Raw genomic sequence first — 18418 nt, 5'->3', positions numbered from 1 at the left:
ACCTCCATAATCTTTTATCTCCTGCCTGGAAGTTTTCCAGGTACCATTCAGATATAAGTCACTTAATAGAAAGCCTATAAAGATGTTTTATAACAAACAGGAAAAGAGTTACTCAGTTAAGCACATTTCAATGTTTAATTGAAAGGTACATATCTTCATAGTGGGACACAACAGTTACAATTGCACATTGCATCTTCTCCCTCTCCCAGTAGGCTGACCACACCTTTGTCCAAATCACTTGTATACTTTTCACAGGCCTGCACCGTGCACAGAGCGCACTGGCAGATGCAAACCCCAATTACTCTACGCGGTGCAATCACTCCCAGGAGCTCACGAGAAGGCTTGATTTGTCCAGTATAGAGCTTTGGTATGAACTCTTCTGTGAAAGGTTTAACCAGTTTGAGATATGCAAAGAATGGTTTCCCCCTCAGCTATTGCCATGAAAGGGAAGGGTGGGTTGGCTAATATCTAAGCCCCCACTATATTCAGAACATTCTGATCTCTCCTTGTCCCTAGTCAGTTCATACTGGCAGCCAGGTATTACCAGCCTATCGCTAACAGCCTCTGCTGCACCGTGATGCAGAATTCAAGAGGACATTAGCAACATTCCCCCAACACCCCTATTCATCTTACATACGGTAATACTTTCTTACTACTCACTTCCTTGTTAGCACAAGAAGCACAACATGCGTCAAGTGCTGATCTGGTCTTCAGAAAAAAACTATTTTACGAAGCTTACCATTCACGAGATCAGAGTTGAAGCAATCGTCGGTGTTTCTCAACTAGATTGCTCCTACAGACACACCCAGATGGGGCACTAGCCCTGCTCCTACAGTGCCTGTAAAAATGCACCTGGTCAGCATCAGCAGTAACCTCTTGTACAGTGAAACTTTGGAAAACAGGTCAGACTCGGGGCAGGTGACCCTGTACTTTCCTTCAGCCTTCATTAGGTATTAGGAAGTTTTTACACTCTATGAAATAATTCATTATCTCTGTAAACTACACCTCTTCTAAAATACTGAAGTTACTGATGCTGTGTTAGTGACTACCTTTTATAAGGCAATGAAATAAGGTTTCTCCTTGTTCCTGCTCTAGTTACTTGACATGTTCAGTGGGTATCACTTAGCTTAGTTTTTAATGTGTCTCTGGTAGAAGGCCCGTGCCCTGCCCAGCAGGAACGTGTGGACATATGACACTGCCCAAAGAGCTTGTCAGGTGGCCTGACAGGCATTTGCTATTGTCATCAACATTGAGCAGGATTAGTCCTTAGTTTGAGACACTGCAGCACTGCGCTGCTGCACACTATGTTTCCCTAGCGTCACATCATCTTTGGAAAGTGAACCAGATTTTTAAAATTAAATATATAATTCAGCACCTGCAGTTACAGTAAACCAATGTTATACTACACAAGCTGCTCTACAAACTATCAGGTGTTAAAATTCCTTGTATTGGTATTGTTGTATTTCACTGAACAGTAAACAGTCTAACAAATAAGACTGAAAACTGACACTGAATATTGTTGTAATCATCATGAAAAGAACAACTTCCTGGAAGGATCTTCAGTCTGAAATGTTACATGTTCTTTCCATGAGTTGAGTTCTTCATGTTTCAGACTTCGTTTCTCAAATATTCATGTGTCTGTTGACAAGGTCACAGGATGGTTCTCTCCTCATTTTATTGTACTCCTATAAAAAAAAACAAACAAACAACAACCCACACAGTAAAACCAAAACAGTCAATTGCAGAGCTTTCTACAGGAGCCAAACAAAGCATCAGACTTTAATATAACAAGACAAGAGCAAGACAGCTGTTATACGTAGCCTTTGGAATTAAAGGCTAGATAAAGAAGTAGTTCACAATTTCTACAGAGTAAAAAACCAGTAATATAACAGAATTATAGTTTTTAGACTTTACTAAACAGACAGTTACACAAGTAAAACCGTATAAAACTGTCTTTTAAGTGGTTTAAGTGAATGATTACAAGAAACTCATTCTAACAGGCAACTGTTCCTCTCAGCCGATTCTTTTTAGGATAGGAGCAAGCCAAGTTTTTCCTCTGCCTTTTTACCAGTTTTACTCCACATTTTAGTTGGAATGAGGTCCCAATGTCTGTAGAACACATTTGTGCTCCTACAGCACACCAGAGAATCAGCTCTTTCTCCAGCATTCATACAGTAGGTTGCCACTTCTTTAGGTACAGCACCAGCTCAAGCATGAACACGAGAATAGACCAGCCTCTCTGACCAGCCTACTATGCTTATATTACATGTCTTCAAGGGGTTACCTATATGGAATAAGAAACTTGGCGGTAGTTAACAGCTACATACTTCTACAGTATCAGAAGCTGATTTTACAAGGAGTTACCTATTATGAGCTGGTCTCTGGAATTGTAGGAAGGTGTGTTATTCTGTAGTAGCTGTGTTTAAGCTGCCGTGCTGTACGTCCAGACACAATCCATTTTAGTTTCTGGACATTTGGTTTGGAACACTTGCTTGATGAATATTCTGTAAGGCACTTTAACACCAGTTCCTTCCAGAAGGTCAAATCTCTGTTGTTTATCTAAATAGCAAGACAGAATCTCATATGTCAATGACTCATTAAATCCTTATTTCACACATGTACTTTCAGCTCCTTCACATAAGATAGGAAGCCAAAGATGCCAAGCGAAATGGAAAAAAAAAGTACCCAACAAAGCCACAAAAGAAACCAGTATGCCAATGGACCTCTCCCTTCCCCACTGTGTAGGCCCTTGCATGCACTTTTCTTTCTTCCTCCCCTACAGCTTTATCCATACATACCTTGGAATGCAACTGCAGAAATTCCAATGCCTCTGTCAACTCCAGTAGTTTTTGTTCTTCTATCTCTAGTGCCATAACAGACAGTGCCAAGACAGAAGGCTGGAGAGAAAGAAAATGTTTTTAAACATCGCTTTGTTAAGGTTCAGAAGTCTCATTGTCTTCCGAGTTTTCAAGACATTTACCTTCGCTTTAGAAAACATGATTCTGCAGTGACATGCCTTCAGCTGGGTCTCAAGTCTCTCAAAATTAAGGTATTTCCTCCTACAATAAAAACAGACGAGTGATTGTAGAAGAACACAAGCTTGATCAAGGCACCACCACCCTGGGAACTCAGAAGCAGCAAGAATATTCATTATCTGAAAAAAGGCCTCATTTCTCCCAGAAGTTCTGGGGCTACAGACAAACTGATGTTCAGTTTTGGCAGTCCCAATGCCACAAATAAATCTTGTGTTATGTTGGGGAGAGTTGCACTGTCAAAATAGGCATACCAACAAGAAATTTCAGTGCTTACCAGCAAAAGGAATCTCTAAGCTAGATCTTGAAATCTTTCCAATCATGCAATACTTACTGCAGCATAAGCAGAGATTTATTATACCATCATTACTGAGCAAGTTTGGGTTTTGGCTCAGAGAGCAATACTCTTCAATTTAGGCAAACAACATTTAAAATTAAAATAATAATAAACCACAGATATTCACATTTATATTTACTGATAAGGGGGAAATTTTTTGAGTTTTTTAAGTATAGAAAGGCCAATTACTCAAGTAATATCCCCGCTTACTTTTTCTACATAGACTTCCTGATCATATGCAGTCATAGCAAAATAAGTATCACATATTTTACCTTTCACAGCTTAAATTCTCATGAATGAGTGAATGATATAGTTGAAGAAACTGGAAGGCTGTTGTAGCTTTGACTTTCCAAGACAGCTTCTCCAATACTATTTTCTCCATTCTCATCATATCAGAAACAGTGAACCTATACTGGCTTATTCGAATTAAGTCAGTGGCTAAGGGAACATTCCTCTCTTCTTCTGATGCCTTCACAGCCAAGTAGAAGCAACTGAGTCCAACACAGCCCAAGTGTTTAGGCTGTACCTAAAGAAAAGTAAATTGTTGTTACTTTCAAAGAGGAAGGCCTTTGACTGGCCATTTCAAAATGTAAGTACCAAACTATATAGGCACCAGTGTAATTCAGGAAAATTATGGGGGACTGGGAGGGTTGTTCTGCTTTTTGAAGATCACGAGATCAGTTTTTTATCTACTTACATTTTTAACTTAACTAAACAAGAGGACTGTTAAACAGTACAAATTCTGTCACATTCGTTTAAAAAGCAAGACTGCAGAACAATGTATTTTGATTGAGGAAGAGCTGGTTTCTTAATGAGGTTCTATAATGGCCTAATCAGAAGCTTTTAGGACTTAGTGTTGTACATAATGACTTATATAAAAAAAGCGTTTTTAAACTCTTTTCTATATATATATATACACCAATATATATATATAAACTGACTTATATAGGCATTACAGTCCCTACTTTTACTGCTTATTTTGGATTCAGAAGCCTTTCAAATCATCATTTTCCTATCCACTCCATCTAGCTTTCTCATTTCTGTTTTAACACAGAAGGAAAACAAGCTTTTGTTCTTGACCAAATAGTACAGTGGTAATCCTGTCTCGTTAGACTATTAAAAACAACCCAGGTCAGCATGCCACAGATGCACGGTAGAATGGAGAGCTAACTAAATGTTTTACCAGATTCTGAGTGCTGAACAGCATCAAGCTTCTTGATACAGACAAGGTTTATGGGTCAGTTGAAACCGCAATGAATAAGTAATTTAAGGTGTTCTCATATATATGCAACAGGCAAGACAATTTGTCTTGACATAATTCATTAATACGGCATGGATTTCCAAGCCTATGGGTACCCTTAAGTTGAAACTGATGCCTTCTTCCTTCTGTTCCCCAGAGGACACAACTTTTTCAACAATAGTAAAATCGGAACAGGGAAAGCTGTTTTTTAGCTCTTGCACAATCGGAATATCTGCAAGGAGCTTAACTTTTAGTCATCTAAAGCCAAGATGCTCTAACTTCCATTAAGAACAACGCTGCAACCAGCAGAAGCTAGTGACTGAGAGTCTGTACTTTAAAAAGCCTTACCTTCATTTTTGACAAGAATCTATCTAAGAAATTCACAGCTAACGAAAACGTCTCTGTATGGAAGCCAAAGAATTGAGTTAAACTGAGGAGATCTTTCACTTCAAAGTCTCGCAGCCTTGCAGTCATTCGGAGACCATTATCATGAGCAGATTCAATTAGTCTCAGGCCAGAGGCCTTTGGCTGGCATCTTAACTCCTGTTCCAACAGGGCTGTGAGCTGGTACAACAATTCTTGAGCTTCAGTAGTTACAAGCGTTTCAATCATCTGTAACGAGAAACAAACCTACGTGTGTATCAAACAGCTAAACGGGGAAAAACTTACAAAGTTCCAGATGTCTCTAAAGCAGAGAGAAACGTTCCTTGCTCTGTAGGTATGACAACTACTCATTTGTAAGTCTAAACACTTTTGCCGTTGGCGGGGAACCCTCGGGAGGGATGCAGCTGGCAGCGAAGCTCCCCCTGGAGCAGCGAGCTGGGCCTGCGCAGGCCGGGCGGCTGTGGGGCTGGGGGCGGGGGGCGCAGGCACCCTGCCCTTCACCGCAACAGTAATTTTTAACTCACGCTTCAATGCTGCACGCCCCCCCCCGACCTGGGGGACACCCCCGCTGAACCACACCAGCCCCAAGGCCCGCCCGGCCGGGGCCCTCCGGCAGGTCCCGCCGCGAGCTCCCGCCGCCGCCCCCCGGGCCCGCGCACCGCGCACGCGCCGCCTCGCGGGACATGCCCGGGCCTGCCCTCGCCCTTCGGGGGCTCGGCCGGCGGACCAGCGGCCTGCCAGCGCCGGCGGCGGGCCGGGCCGGGCCGGGCAACGCCCGCCCCGCGCCCGGGCCGGGCACGGGGCGGAGGAGCCCAAACCCGCCGCTGGTGGGGCCCGACACCGCGCCCTTTACCTTGTCCTTGTAGCCTCGGCCCCTTCTCTCGTAGGGTGGGTCCGGAGCCGGTGCGAGCCGCGGCGACAGCCACAGCAGCGCTGCAGGGTCACTCTGGAGCGCTGCCCGGTTGCTCGGGCACCACGGCCGGCCGGCAGAACGCCATACAGCCGCCGCCCCGCACTCAGCCCGCACCGCCCCCGGCCCGGGCGGCGGGCCTGAGGGCTGATAGGCGTCCACACACACCAATCACGGGGCGCGGATGCCGGAAAGGGGCGGAGCATTGTCGCTAGGAGACAGGCAGGGCGGGCTCGTGGGCGCCCTCTGGTGGGGCTTTGGCTCAAGTTCAGGGGCGGGCGGCTGAGCGGGCGTCGAACCGGCCCTCGCCCGCGCGGCACTGGGCCCGGGCCCTCGAGGGCTCCCGCCCTGTTACAGCTTTCACCCCTGAGCGCCAGGGCCGCAGCCTGCGTCTCCCTGTGGCAGCAGCCCCGGTAAGGTCCGGGGCCGTGAGGGGCTCGGTCCGGCCGGTCGTTGGCAAGCTGTAGCCTGTTGCCCGGCTCCCAGGCCCCCGTCTTAGCGACTTCGGAACGCCTGTCCCAGCTCCGCGCGGGGCTCTGCCCTCAGGGGAGGGGAAACCCTTTTCCTAGCGGGCTGAGGACTGGAGGGAGTTGGCTGTGTGACGGCTCCTGCCTCCTACACGGCTGAGATCTAGGTATAAATATGTAAGGATTTTTAGTTTTATTATTTTTTTAACACCTTCCAGTCCTTCAGAAATATTTTTGTATATTCATTGAAGGTCGCAACTAACTGAAAGACCTGATCAACCTCTTGCTTAACACAACCTGAGCTGGCTAGCGGTGTTGGGGATTCAGGTGGCCATTCACAAATACACCTGCCTCCCCCTTCCTTGTGCATGTGGGTTTGCTTAAGTGAAATGATAAATACTCTTTCTGCTCAGAAAACTGACAGGAGTTACTCAGGGTTATGTTAAGGTGAATGTGTTGCCAGAGAAAGTTTATTTTGTGTAGGTATCAGGTCAGGTTGTGTAGTATAAACATGCATTTTTTTGTTTGAGAGAAGTAGTTATGTTACAAGATCTGGAAAAGATACGGTATTGTTGAAAACACTTAAAACAGTTTAAAACTGTTTTGAGCAGAAAGTATTCCACTTCTGAACTGACTTTAGGCAAGTAAAGGCTGTTGCTTACTATAGCGAGCTTCTGTTTAGAGCATGCTAGAGGCACACAGCTGACTGACTTATTTAATAAATGTTCCATTATCTGTTATTTTATCAAATATAAATACCAGACTCTTATAAAGGCTGAGAAATGGCTGATGGAGGAATTTTGCAGACTTATAATGGATGCTATGTCTTTCCAATGGGTCAAAGGTGCTTAAGTACTTGCTTTCCTAAAACCCTTGTGGTGTTATTTCTACTTTAGTCTTAAAACTATCAAGATATGTTGTGATAGTTACTATGAGTTGGTTGAAAGGCTTAAAATTAAATTCTTAAGGAGTGAACCAACAACATTTTCTGTAATGCAGGGTTTTTAGGAAGGCAAAACTCTTAGCTATGTTTGATCTTCAGAGTCCTTAGAGAAAATATATATGTGACTAATAAATGAGGTGATATGCAGCTCCAATATTTTTTTTACCATTAAATATATAGATGTAGAAGATATATGCATGTTGCAGATAGGAGGAAGTTCTCTGAATCTCAGAAGGGCTTGAAGAGTTCAAATCCAGTCCCAGTAGTTCAGAACAACCTAGGTGATAACTATCCTGAGAAAAATGCTTTTCTGCTATCAGCTTCTCTTTTGTTCAAAAATTTTGCTGAAAGGAAGGCTGAATGATTTATGTAGCCTTTAGACAGCACCGCTGGTACCACTTTTGCCAGCCCTACTGATAATCTACAACTGAAAGCACAAGTCAAAAAACTCACCCTATTGTTACCTGAAAAGCAGATAGCTATAACTGCTATATCGCTCTGTCCCCTGAGACAGGATGTTTTTCTGTCTACGTTTTCTGCTTACGAACATGTTTGTTTTGCATTTGCTCTAAGCATTATTTCTAAAGTGTTTTATGCCTTTGTTTAAAAATGGAGTGAGGATGAGTTACACTTTAAGTGGTGGCAAATTGCAAACAGCCGTCACCTTTACCAGGCGGTATTTTGCCCTCCCCTATAGCACAGTGTTTTCTTTATAAACAACACTAGAGCTTGTCACATCTGCCAGGAGTAGAGGACAAGGTGAGTTTAAAGCCGTTTGGGGTAAAATTAGCATAATATTTGTGAAACAAAAAATAAGTCATTTACTCACATGAGACGGTTTTGCTGCCATGTGATAGATAATACTGCAGTACTGTATTTTTGCTAGCCAGAGGTATGTCTAATATAGTTGAGCCCAACGATTAACTATGATCTGGTGGGGCATAAGTTCTCCTCCCTTCTACCCCCAGTGAACAGCATCGTAATTTGCTCTCAGAGGTAAGTCTTTGCATTATGGCTACCAGAAACTGCAGTTGTTTTCATTATCTTCATATGGCTTGGGGTAATGATGTGGAATTACTTTCACCTTAAAGCAGACTGTGTGGAAAATGAAGATTAATTATAAGAGAATTTTGTTCAGCAGAAATTGCTTGTATGTGTGGGCTTTCTACTGTTTAGAAACATTGGCTAAATACTGGCAAGGACATTATGTGTGTTTGCACCAAGAGTGAGATTTACCAAAGCAACTGTTAGCCTGAGTTGCTCTAAATACAGTGATCCAAACTCGATTTTAAAACACTTTGCACATCCTCCCCTTTTCGGTGTTAATGGCAGTCATTACCAGCATTCATTGGTCTATTGTTACACAATGAGAGGAAGGTGAGCTTTCCTGGGAAGCCTCTGCCATTGTGTTCCTTCATTTGAAGGAGTCTGAGTGTAAAACAGAGCGACTATTTAATGCATCAGTGAGCTTTATCATCTTATTTACTCGGTATATGCTATGCATCAAAAGCTGTGTTCATCGTACTTTCTTCCATTGTACTGCTGATTTATTATGGGTTTACTTCATTCTCCCTATGACTTACTTTTGGAAATTAATTAAAGTTTGTTTTATTAGAAGAGAAAGGCAAGACCAGAAAGAAGCATGGTTAGGGAAGCAGAGGTTTTTAAGAAAAACGTGTTTTGCATAGGAAGTGTTTGGATTTTTAGAAGGCTCAGTGGAAGTCAGCGTGAGGGAACTTGAGGGAGCCCTTGAGTGTGAAGTTAGAATGACCAAATAGTGTGTCTAGTTTTCCTCTCTAAAGCACCGTTCACTTGCATAGAAGCTAACCTTTATTTCACTTGCTGTCTATTTAACTTTCTGTTAGTAGAGTGACTGCATCTAAAAATCCCTGGTTTGACCCTCATTATAATGACCTTGATTTGTATGTCTATTAGACAAGAAGTAATTTGTTGAAAAATGAGGGTGGAAGCATCAATCCCAAATCTCATGCCACAGCCCTTCTGAAAGAAAACGAATTGGCTACAAACGCTTAACTATAAATCAATCTGTTGCTACTTTGTGAGATTCCTGTGTAATTGCCCATGAATGCAGACTCAAGTACTTCAAGTGTTCACAGATGCAGAACATCAGAAATAAAGATTATAGTAAATCAGATCTCATGAATATGCATATTTTTGTTGCCAGTAAATAATCTGAGTTATCTAAATTAAAATTCAAAATTATATATTGCAAAGGAAGCGTTCTTCTTTTTTTTTTAAGAGTTGGAAAACATTTGCAGTAGTCTTCCTGTCATTACTATGCACATAATAATCATGTGAAGCAAATGATACTTCTTTTTATGCTGCTTGTTTTAAATAGCTTATATTTCTTAAATTGCTGTTAAAAATAGACTGAGAACTCTAAAAAGCAGTAGGCCATGGAGCTGCTTGGAAGCCAGCCACAGCAGCCAAAGCCACTGGCCTATTTTGTGTTCTTGCAGTAAGGAGGCAGGACTGAAGCAATGCTAAGAAAAAACAATTTATGTCATTTAAATGTGGTGTACAAGTTTTGATTCAGAAACAGTCCTAGAGCTTAGATGCTTAGCAAATGGAAGCCCGAAACACCTTCATCAGTGTATGTAGTTAACATCCCTGGTGCAGTCTAGGCTGCTGTTAGTCTCTTGGGCAGCAGCTGTGAGGTGTCTGGCTCTAAGGTGCCAGACTTTGTGCTGAAGTGGCTGAAGCGACTGCACACGCTCCATCTGCTCAGCAGTCTGCTGTGTGGGGGTAGATGGCTCCTGAAGGAGAGTAGCAGAAGATAGACAGGGCACCAGTAACTTCTCAAATGTGTTGCAGATGTTTCCCAGTAGCTCTGGCAGGTATGAGATAGAGGATTAAGGCTGGATAGCTAAAGGTGTTACAGCTTCTCAGCTACGTGTCTATTCTACCTCTTTGGTGGTTGTCATGCCTGAAGCAAGAACATCCAATTTTCTTGTGAATCAGTCTGGTGGCTGAAGGCACATTGACCCGGTTGTATGTGGCTGTGCCAGTCCTGGGACTGTTGCAGGGGTGGGTGCTGATCCTGCCATAGGAGCAGAGCGGATAGCTGTGGGAGTGACATCTTCACCTCTTTTCTATTTAATCTGTGTCTGTATGTCTTTCAGAAATCTGTGTAAAAGTCTGTTTAATCCCTATTGCCAGAGTCAGAGAGCACCAGGAGGTCTTAATTACTTGCACCAGCTTCACCTGGGACTTCCACTCACACTCCCTGCCCAGGGCTCCAGGAGCCTCACTTCAGATCAGAGCTATGGTCTAGGAAGGACTATGGTCAGCCCTCTCTCTTCCTTGTCTAGACTTGTTGATTGGGCTTCCTGGATTGACCTTGGACTTGCCTTGTCACCTCTCGTTTGTCTGGTAATCACAGGAGTGCCAGTGCAGCCCATGGCTGTCACCAGATTGACACCAATGTGATGTAGATAAGCAGATGCTCTTTTATTAATGGCCACGTGTATATGGGAGTTGTCTCACCAACAACACATGCCTAACTTGTGTAGCATGCTGATTATATAGGACACAGTAATACATATTAATCAAGGTCTCATACATAAACATATTAACTCCTATAACTCATTTTCTTATTCCCACCTCTTTCTGGTCATGTGCACTTGAGTCCTGAAATGAGTCAGGGGGCTGCTTTTGTGACCACCATGGACTACTGACCTAAAAGAAAGACTCTGCAGTGCTCTTGACTCAAGGATTTTTGGCTCACATGGCAATTTTAACATGCTTTGAGGCCCTTTCACAATGTAACTTTTGGAACACCTGGTCTACAGGGCAATAAATCGTCCTTACCGAACAGTCTAACAATGGTAGCTCATCATGACTCTTATTCTTTGTATAGAAATCTAGCTAATGATTATCACTAGTCTACATGGCCTCAGCCTGGGACTTTAAAAAGAACTTTGTAGCAGCATAACTGGTTATATAGTTACTCTAAATCATTCCTTATTTAAATCCAAATCATCAAAAATCATTAAGATCAGCTCAAATTAATAACAAATCAGTAACACATGGCTGTCACCAGACTGACGCTTGCTCTGCTGGGCATGGCGTCTTTATGGCTGAGGGCCTGCTCTGCCTTTGCCAGGGCTGTCCTCAGCTTCTGGTTAGCCTTCCCTGGTGGAGCAGTGCTGCTCCCTGGCTCTTTCATCTTTATGAATCAGACCTGAAAACTTTTGACTGATTCTACAGAAAATCCTGTGTCCTTTCCACTTCACTTTGTCTAGAAATGCTTTGTATTAAAAGGGAAAAATCCTCTATGTGTCTTGCTGTGAATAGTATCATTATAAACAGGAGTGCTTTAATCTAAAGCAGGTTTTCACGCAGAAATCTTAGTACTTTTTAGTATATAGTTTTCTCATTATCCTTCTACTGTACTTATGTTAAGTAACATTCACAATTCCCATTACATGTTCATGTAAGATTTTAAAAAATGCCTCTGTAAGCATACTTGCAGAAATGAATAAGGCTTCCTTTTCCGTGAGCTGTTGTGGACAAAATTAAGAGTTTATGGTTAATTGGCAGAGGACAGGTCCTATAGTTAAGTCCTTCAGAGACTTAAAACCTGTTGTTATCAGCTAGAGGAATTTCTGTTGTAGCAGAAATATGATTGTTTTGTGATTGGTTACAGTTACTAACTTGCCTGAACAGCATGAGGAAACACTGCAACATGTTTGTCTTCGTTAGAGAAATGTGCGTATGCAGTCTGAGTCCTTGGGAGTGGGAAATACTGTTATTTTTTCTCTGTGGAAAGAGATCTGTGTTCTCAAGACAACTACTGAAGTTAATGCTGGCTTTTCACGCTTCACTGTATAATGTTTTATGACTATAGCATCACAATTAAGATAAAGCTTTTTTGAAACTATTTTTGCTGGGATTTCAGTTAAAAAAAAAAATAAATTACTGTAAGAGCCAGAAGGGTTTTTCCCTGCTCCTTCTCTTGTATGTCATACACAATTCAGGTAGATCCACACACACAAGGAGAATGGGGGTTTTGATTATATTTGTCAGTAGTTATGTTGTGCTTGTTCCCTAATTGTAATAATTGTCCTGAGTTAGTTCATTAACATAATTGTAAAGAAGTGCATATGAGAAAGAAAGGGAAATAACAATGAGGTGAAGCTTCTCAAGTAAATGCAAGGCCCCGTAAGAGATTTGCTTTGTCTGGTGTTACTCTTTTACTGAAGCCTGTCATATCGAATATGTCAGAGAGTAAAGATCTCTGGGGTGGATTTAAGTACAAGTGCTTGTGAATACAACCTGAGAGGCTAAGGAGACAAGTCTCTAAGCCATTTGGACCTGCTGTAGGGAAAGTCTGTTTGTAATTTAAAGTCCAGCATAGGCACAGGAGAACTGTGGAATTCTCATTTCAAAGGCTTCATTTAAGCTCACAGAGATCCAGGCTTTCAAAGGTGTTTATGCACCTAACTCCCACTGTCCTTAATGTGAAGGATTTAGATGTCTAAACTTTACTGGAGAAGAAAGGTCATCGAAATCGGAGGGGGCATCCCTTAGCCCAGACACTGATACACTGAGTGATTTGAGTGAAACTTAGATTAAATGACTTCAAAAGTTTGTTGTGACTTTTGCTTTCCATTGGATTCTTCAGCTTTTACACAGAAAGAACTCTACAGGCCAAAAAGAAAGGCAGTGGGCTCTGCTTTTCCTTGCTGTAAATCAACTGGGAGAAGGACACTTTGTCAGACTGAATATGGAGATTGTAACACTTTCCATAAATACTAAAGCCTGGAATGGATCTGGAAGTTGTAATTAACGCTTACTTGGTGTTCTTACACTGATTTTAGTCAAACATCCGTTCCATGCTTTCTTCTCCACTTATTTTCTTAATAAAGAAAATTTAAAAGGTAATAACACAATATTTACTTTTTCAAACTTATGTGAAATTGCTGAGCTAAGCAGACTATTGCATGTTTCTCCACCTTGATTGCAATGTTAATGCACAAACCCCTGTTTTGGGTAGGGATAATAGCAGTCTGTTAGCTTTTTTTATTAGTGTATTGGAATAACATGTGATCTGAATGCTTCAGTCTCTTGTATGTATCTGATCTGTATCTGTGCATATGTTTACTGTGATCTTTTTGAGTTGTTTTTGTAATGCATTGATTTTAAAAATAATCCCCCTTTACTCTGAAGGTATTTAAAATGAAAGTAATTCAGGAAAATCTTTTGCTGTTTCACACCCCTTTCTCTCAGCCTTTGTTAAAGCAGTCAACAAACATCATGGAGAGTGGACATAGGGCTGAGGGATATGGTGTAGTTGGGAACTGTCAATGTTAGGTTAAGGGTTGGACTGGATGATCTTCGAGGTCTTTTCCAACCTAGATGATTCTGTGATTCTGTGAGAGTACTAGTGTGTAATTGTCCTAGAAAGAAAGGGCATGGGGTATGAAATCTTAAATCTTGTGGTGGAAACTTAAAAAATAGCAGCAGTCCTGAGGTCTTCATAATTACATCTAATTACATCTTCTCTGCCCTTAATTTTCATCTAGGTGTGTCCTCCCACTTTGAGAAGATGCAGGACTGCTTTTCTAGGAAGAGTAGCATCAGCTGGATTCAGAACACAGAGTAATTTCCTGAATAGACAGCTAAAGCGTAGACCAGGGACTTGTGATTACTAACAATAAGCCTGCAAAGGTATGTGTGTTTTTGTTAATCACCCTGAGGAGCAGTTTGGGGACAGTGTCAGTTTTCTTGGGAGAGAACAGTTTGAAGTAGTTCAGTCATTACAAGACAATACAAAGTCACATTCCATGTTTCAGTATTTTTTGGCTTGCAGACTAAATGTTTGCAACGTTGTGTGGGTGCTGCACAGTTGCTCTAGGCTTACTGTTAATGAGCTGATTGTTCCTGACTACTCTGGAACACCAATTTGTGAACCCTGTTAGTTACATCTTGCATCTTGACATCATTGACTTGCGGAAACACGACTCCACAACCTATAAGGTTATAAAGTAGGTATGTTTATTCAGCGCTGAGACGCATGGGGGATCGCTCCACCACAAACGTGCCCACCTCTCGTGGCACCTTGTCTTGGCTTTATGCTACAAAGCATCACGTATGCATAACACAGCTATACATATGCATGACCCATCCCTGCTTCATATTATAATGAGCCTGAAAGTCATTTTCATATGTTCCACCCCGGTGTCCTCCTAGTCGCGTCTGCGCAGTGTGTCCAGGTGGTCGTGGGCTGGGGTTGCAGAGATGAAGTAGCTCCTCTTCCTCACTGTTAAACTTTTTACCTCCGTTTCTTGCGCAGTCTCTATAGCCTCCTGGACTCAGGCCAGACCACAGGGTTGGTTTTGACCAGTTTTTAGGGCTGTCTTCCTATTCCATCAGGAAGCATTCCCTCACAGCTTCTATTAATCAAGGTTTCTATATTGTTCTGCTCTCTGGCCCATCAACTATGGTCTATTATCCTATTTAATCTTAGTTATCTTTTAACTAATGGGCCTCTAGCCCCTAGTCTGATCTCTGAGTCTTCCATCTTTATCTCTAAACTAAGTTATATATTCATTTCTTAAGTGCCTAATTTCTATATCCTATTTTAATTTCCTAGCTCCTCATCTCATCATAGAAAAACGTTTTTGTTAAAAAATATTAGGAAGCAAAGTAATGGAATTTAGAAGCTTTTTACAAAAACTCTACTTTTCAATAGATTTGAAAGACTAATTGAGAGCTCAGGGGCTTAAAAGTGTTTGAAAATAGTTTGCTAAAAGCAGTACCTGGGGATCTTTTGCACAGTGCTTGGCTGATGAACCCAAAGAGATGGATTGAACAACTGTTTTAGTTTGATGGATCATGAAGTATGTGGAAATAAGTAAAAATACACAGAAAAGATTGTTGAAAAAAAAGTAACTGGGTGAAGGCATTCTCCCTGCCACACCCTCCAAAAGCAAGGTGACAGCCTGGCAGCGCTGTTCAGGGAATTCATATTGATTGGTTTTGTGTCACAAAGATTAGGTGCTCTCTGAAGCACTGGAATTGAATGCATTGAAATATGTGGGGTTAAGTTTCCCATCATTCACTCATCTTCTTAGTTCTGAGCTGATCCTCCTCCTCACCCCCAGGATCTGATCTTGTGGCCAATTTTTTTTAACTAATTAGTGCCTTGATTTCACCATAGAGTAATATTTACAGTTTAAGCTTCTTCCTCTCACTCTAGTTCCATCCAACATCAAGAGCTATTAACTCAGATGTATTTGCAAATAAATGAGCTCTACAGCAAAGATACTTTAAGCTTTTTGATTGAGAAATGTAACTGTCTCATGATTGTAATGCAAATTCCTTTTTATTACCTTTAAAATGATGGGATTGAGGGTGTGCTTCCACACTGTTGTATTGGTGATTGTCTCTGGTTGCACATGAATGGCCTCTTTTGGCCCAGCTTTAGCATTTGTCACATAAGTTAGACCAGAGAGCAGATTGAGTTGATACTTTTTTTCCCCCCCCTAAATCATTGTATTAAACCGACAGTAGAACAGTATCTTTAAGGGCTGAATCCTGTGAATGTCTTAGCTTGATGGAAAAGAAGAAGCCTCTTGAGCCAGGCCTATACCTTGCTGTAGACTGTCCTCCAGTAAATCTTGCTGCTATTTTCCTCAAAAGTGGAGCTCTGTCACACTCTGCAAAGTCCCATAAATAACTTGAGTATTGAGAAGATTGCTTCATGTCAGATTGGAGTAAGTCATTCTCCCAATGCCCCAGTAAAGAGTTATATATCTCTTTTTTAAAGAGGAAATAGTTCAATTCCTGTTATCTCCCTCTTATTTTCAAGAGAGTCAATTCATTTATTTTAATTGCTAATGTGCTTTACCAAATGAATGAGTTAAATATTTCAGGTAGTAGTTTAAACAATCAAGAATTAAATATCTTTTTCCAAACCATAGATTTTGAGTACAGCAGCTTGAAAGTCAGTTAGCATCCATGCTATTGTGAGAACTCAGTGGTTAGTGCACAGCTCAGAACATGAAGCATTAGGATATTTTAGTTCATGTGCAGAGCTACATCCTTCTTTTCAAAAGCTGTTTTAGGAGAAAAATGGACTGGTTTTCACAAAGGCAAAGCTTTGATTAAAGGACAGTCTGTTTCCCTGATGGACCCTTTTGGTTTAGTAGGGGAGATCTTCAGATAACCTAATGAAGCGAATTTTGTTCTTGCAGTGGGAAACCATAGCAACCTGCCACTTTAGAATGCATGGTATATAATCTGTCTGTCCTTCAGATAGTATTTTGCAGTCCAGAAATAGTCATCGTTTCCTAATGTGTGAATGTAAAATGTCAGACAAATGTAGCTGGAGTGACAGTGTTGTCTCTGAGATAAACATATGAGCCCTGTTCTGCTGCTTGTCTGGTACTGCATATTTGGAAAGCAGGTTCCAGAGGAGGGCAAAGGTAGTCTATTTTTTTATTTTTACTTTTTAATAAATAGTTTAGAGGTGCTCTGAAAATTAATTGGTACCTGAAAGAGCTTGCTGCAGTTGCTTTAGTGCCACCCTTACCTTGCCCTCCAATCCATGTGTCCCTACTTATTTTTGGCACAGTTTTGTTAAATGACAGCATTTGGAGTTCAAAGGTTTTTTGGTTACTGGTTTCTTTGATACCACTTTGTTCAGACTCAAATAGCTGTAGAAGTACTCAGTAATTATGTAGTGGGGTAAGTGCCCTGTCACTTGCAGCTGGCCAAAGCTGCTGGCTGTGCTTGATGAAAACACAGACAGCATTCTTCCTTGGTTAAATAAATATAATGTGTGAGCAATCTGACTTCTGTCTTTGCATCTCTCTCCCCCTTACAAGCTCTGAAACAAAGTCGAGAGAAGTATTTTCTGTAGAAACCAGCATTGATTAGTAAACAATTAAAATTTAACTTGTGGATCATAGAATCTTCTGCCAGTTTTACAGACTGGGCTACCAGTCTGGAAAGGGATGATTTAGTCAGCTTTTGGTAAAGAGGATCAAATGAGTAGTGCATTGAAGGAATAAATGCCAAATATTTAATGGTATTACTGGGGACTGATTTAGACAAAACACTCTTAATTTCCTTTAAAATATTATGATGGCTCCAACTTGCTTAGAAGTGTTTAGAAATCAACTATAATAGCACAGAATGCTTTTTATGAATGTACATTTTGTGGAATAGAGCCATTTCAAGTGTTTTTCTATAAATCAAATGTTAATACCCAAATGTATTGTTTAAAATGCAAAATTACTTTGATAGGGCTGTGTTTTACTAAAGAGGAGAGCAGAGGGATATTTGATTGGTGTTTCTTCCGTTGATCATTCTACTGTCTATGTCATAGTGAGCCAAGGCTATTAGATTCCTTCTGCTCCTTTAAACTGATCTGGCTCCTTATTGTTTGTGACACATCAATTTCCTTAAAATAATGGTTAACCAAATTTTTCTTGTCGCTTATGCCTCCATTTTTCTGCTTTTTCTGACACTTTTTAAAAAAATCATGTCTTTTCAATACCAGCTTTTATCCCCCTGTCCCCTTTAGCTTTGTTTTCCATCCACCACTGATTACGCCTTTATGAGAAAGAGTGGAGCATATTTAAACTATTTCGATTGTCATTATTTTTTGTTCTAATACCTCTTTCTGTGTGATCTGAATCCAAGTTGTTTTCAGTTTTTGAAATTTTTTTTGTATATTTGGTACTTATATTTGTACGTTGATGGATTCAGCACTGAAATCACTTGCTTGTGATTACTTGTGTCTAAGCAGATGCCATGGGTTTCATGGATTGTTTTTGGTTTAGTATACTAGCAGGTTTTTCTCCCTGTCTTGCTCAGGGATCAGGTCCTCAGGAGAGGACACTTCAAGTTGAAAGAAAGTGTAAACAACAATACATATGCTCAGATCTATACTTTCAAAACTCATAATAAAAATAATTGTGTGGAAAACTATAGTCTTTTGAGAAAGAAGAGTGTGAGATTCAGGCTTGTCCCGAATGAGGGCAGTAGTGGCACATGATTTGTATAGTCCTTATTCATGTTTCATGTAACACTCATTAAAGACTGTGAGCTTTGGTGTATTTATATTAGGTGTT

The 18418-nt window shown here is 41.1% G+C and overlaps 1 protein-coding gene across 2 annotated transcripts; it reads right to left on the bottom strand.

The window, feature by feature from the left end:
* Window positions 1-116: 116 nt before the first annotated feature.
* On the bottom strand, window positions 117-6033 carry CCNG1 (cyclin G1). Of its 2 annotated transcripts, none has more exons than XM_074839160.1 (7): window positions 5847-6033; window positions 4958-5221; window positions 3642-3895; window positions 2981-3059; window positions 2799-2897; window positions 2365-2559; window positions 117-1685 (listed from the first exon to the last, which is right to left on the bottom strand). In XM_074839160.1, the coding sequence occupies exons 2-6, from the start codon at window positions 5219-5221 to the stop codon at window positions 2368-2370; spliced, it is 888 nt and encodes a 295-aa protein (XP_074695261.1). In that variant the 5' UTR covers window positions 5847-6033; the 3' UTR covers window positions 117-1685; window positions 2365-2367. The 2 variants fall into 2 exon arrangements, with proteins under 2 accessions (XP_074695261.1, XP_074695263.1); XM_074839162.1 differs by lacking the exon at window positions 117-1685 and adding an exon at window positions 1749-2284.
* Window positions 6034-18418: the final 12385 nt, after the last annotated feature.

This window comes from Strix aluco, chromosome 13, assembly GCF_031877795.1.
Source record: "Strix aluco isolate bStrAlu1 chromosome 13, bStrAlu1.hap1, whole genome shotgun sequence".
Taxonomy (NCBI): domain Eukaryota; kingdom Metazoa; phylum Chordata; class Aves; order Strigiformes; family Strigidae; genus Strix; species Strix aluco.
Note: the sequence above shows the minus strand (reverse complement) of the source record. Positions and strands in the feature narration are given on the sequence as shown.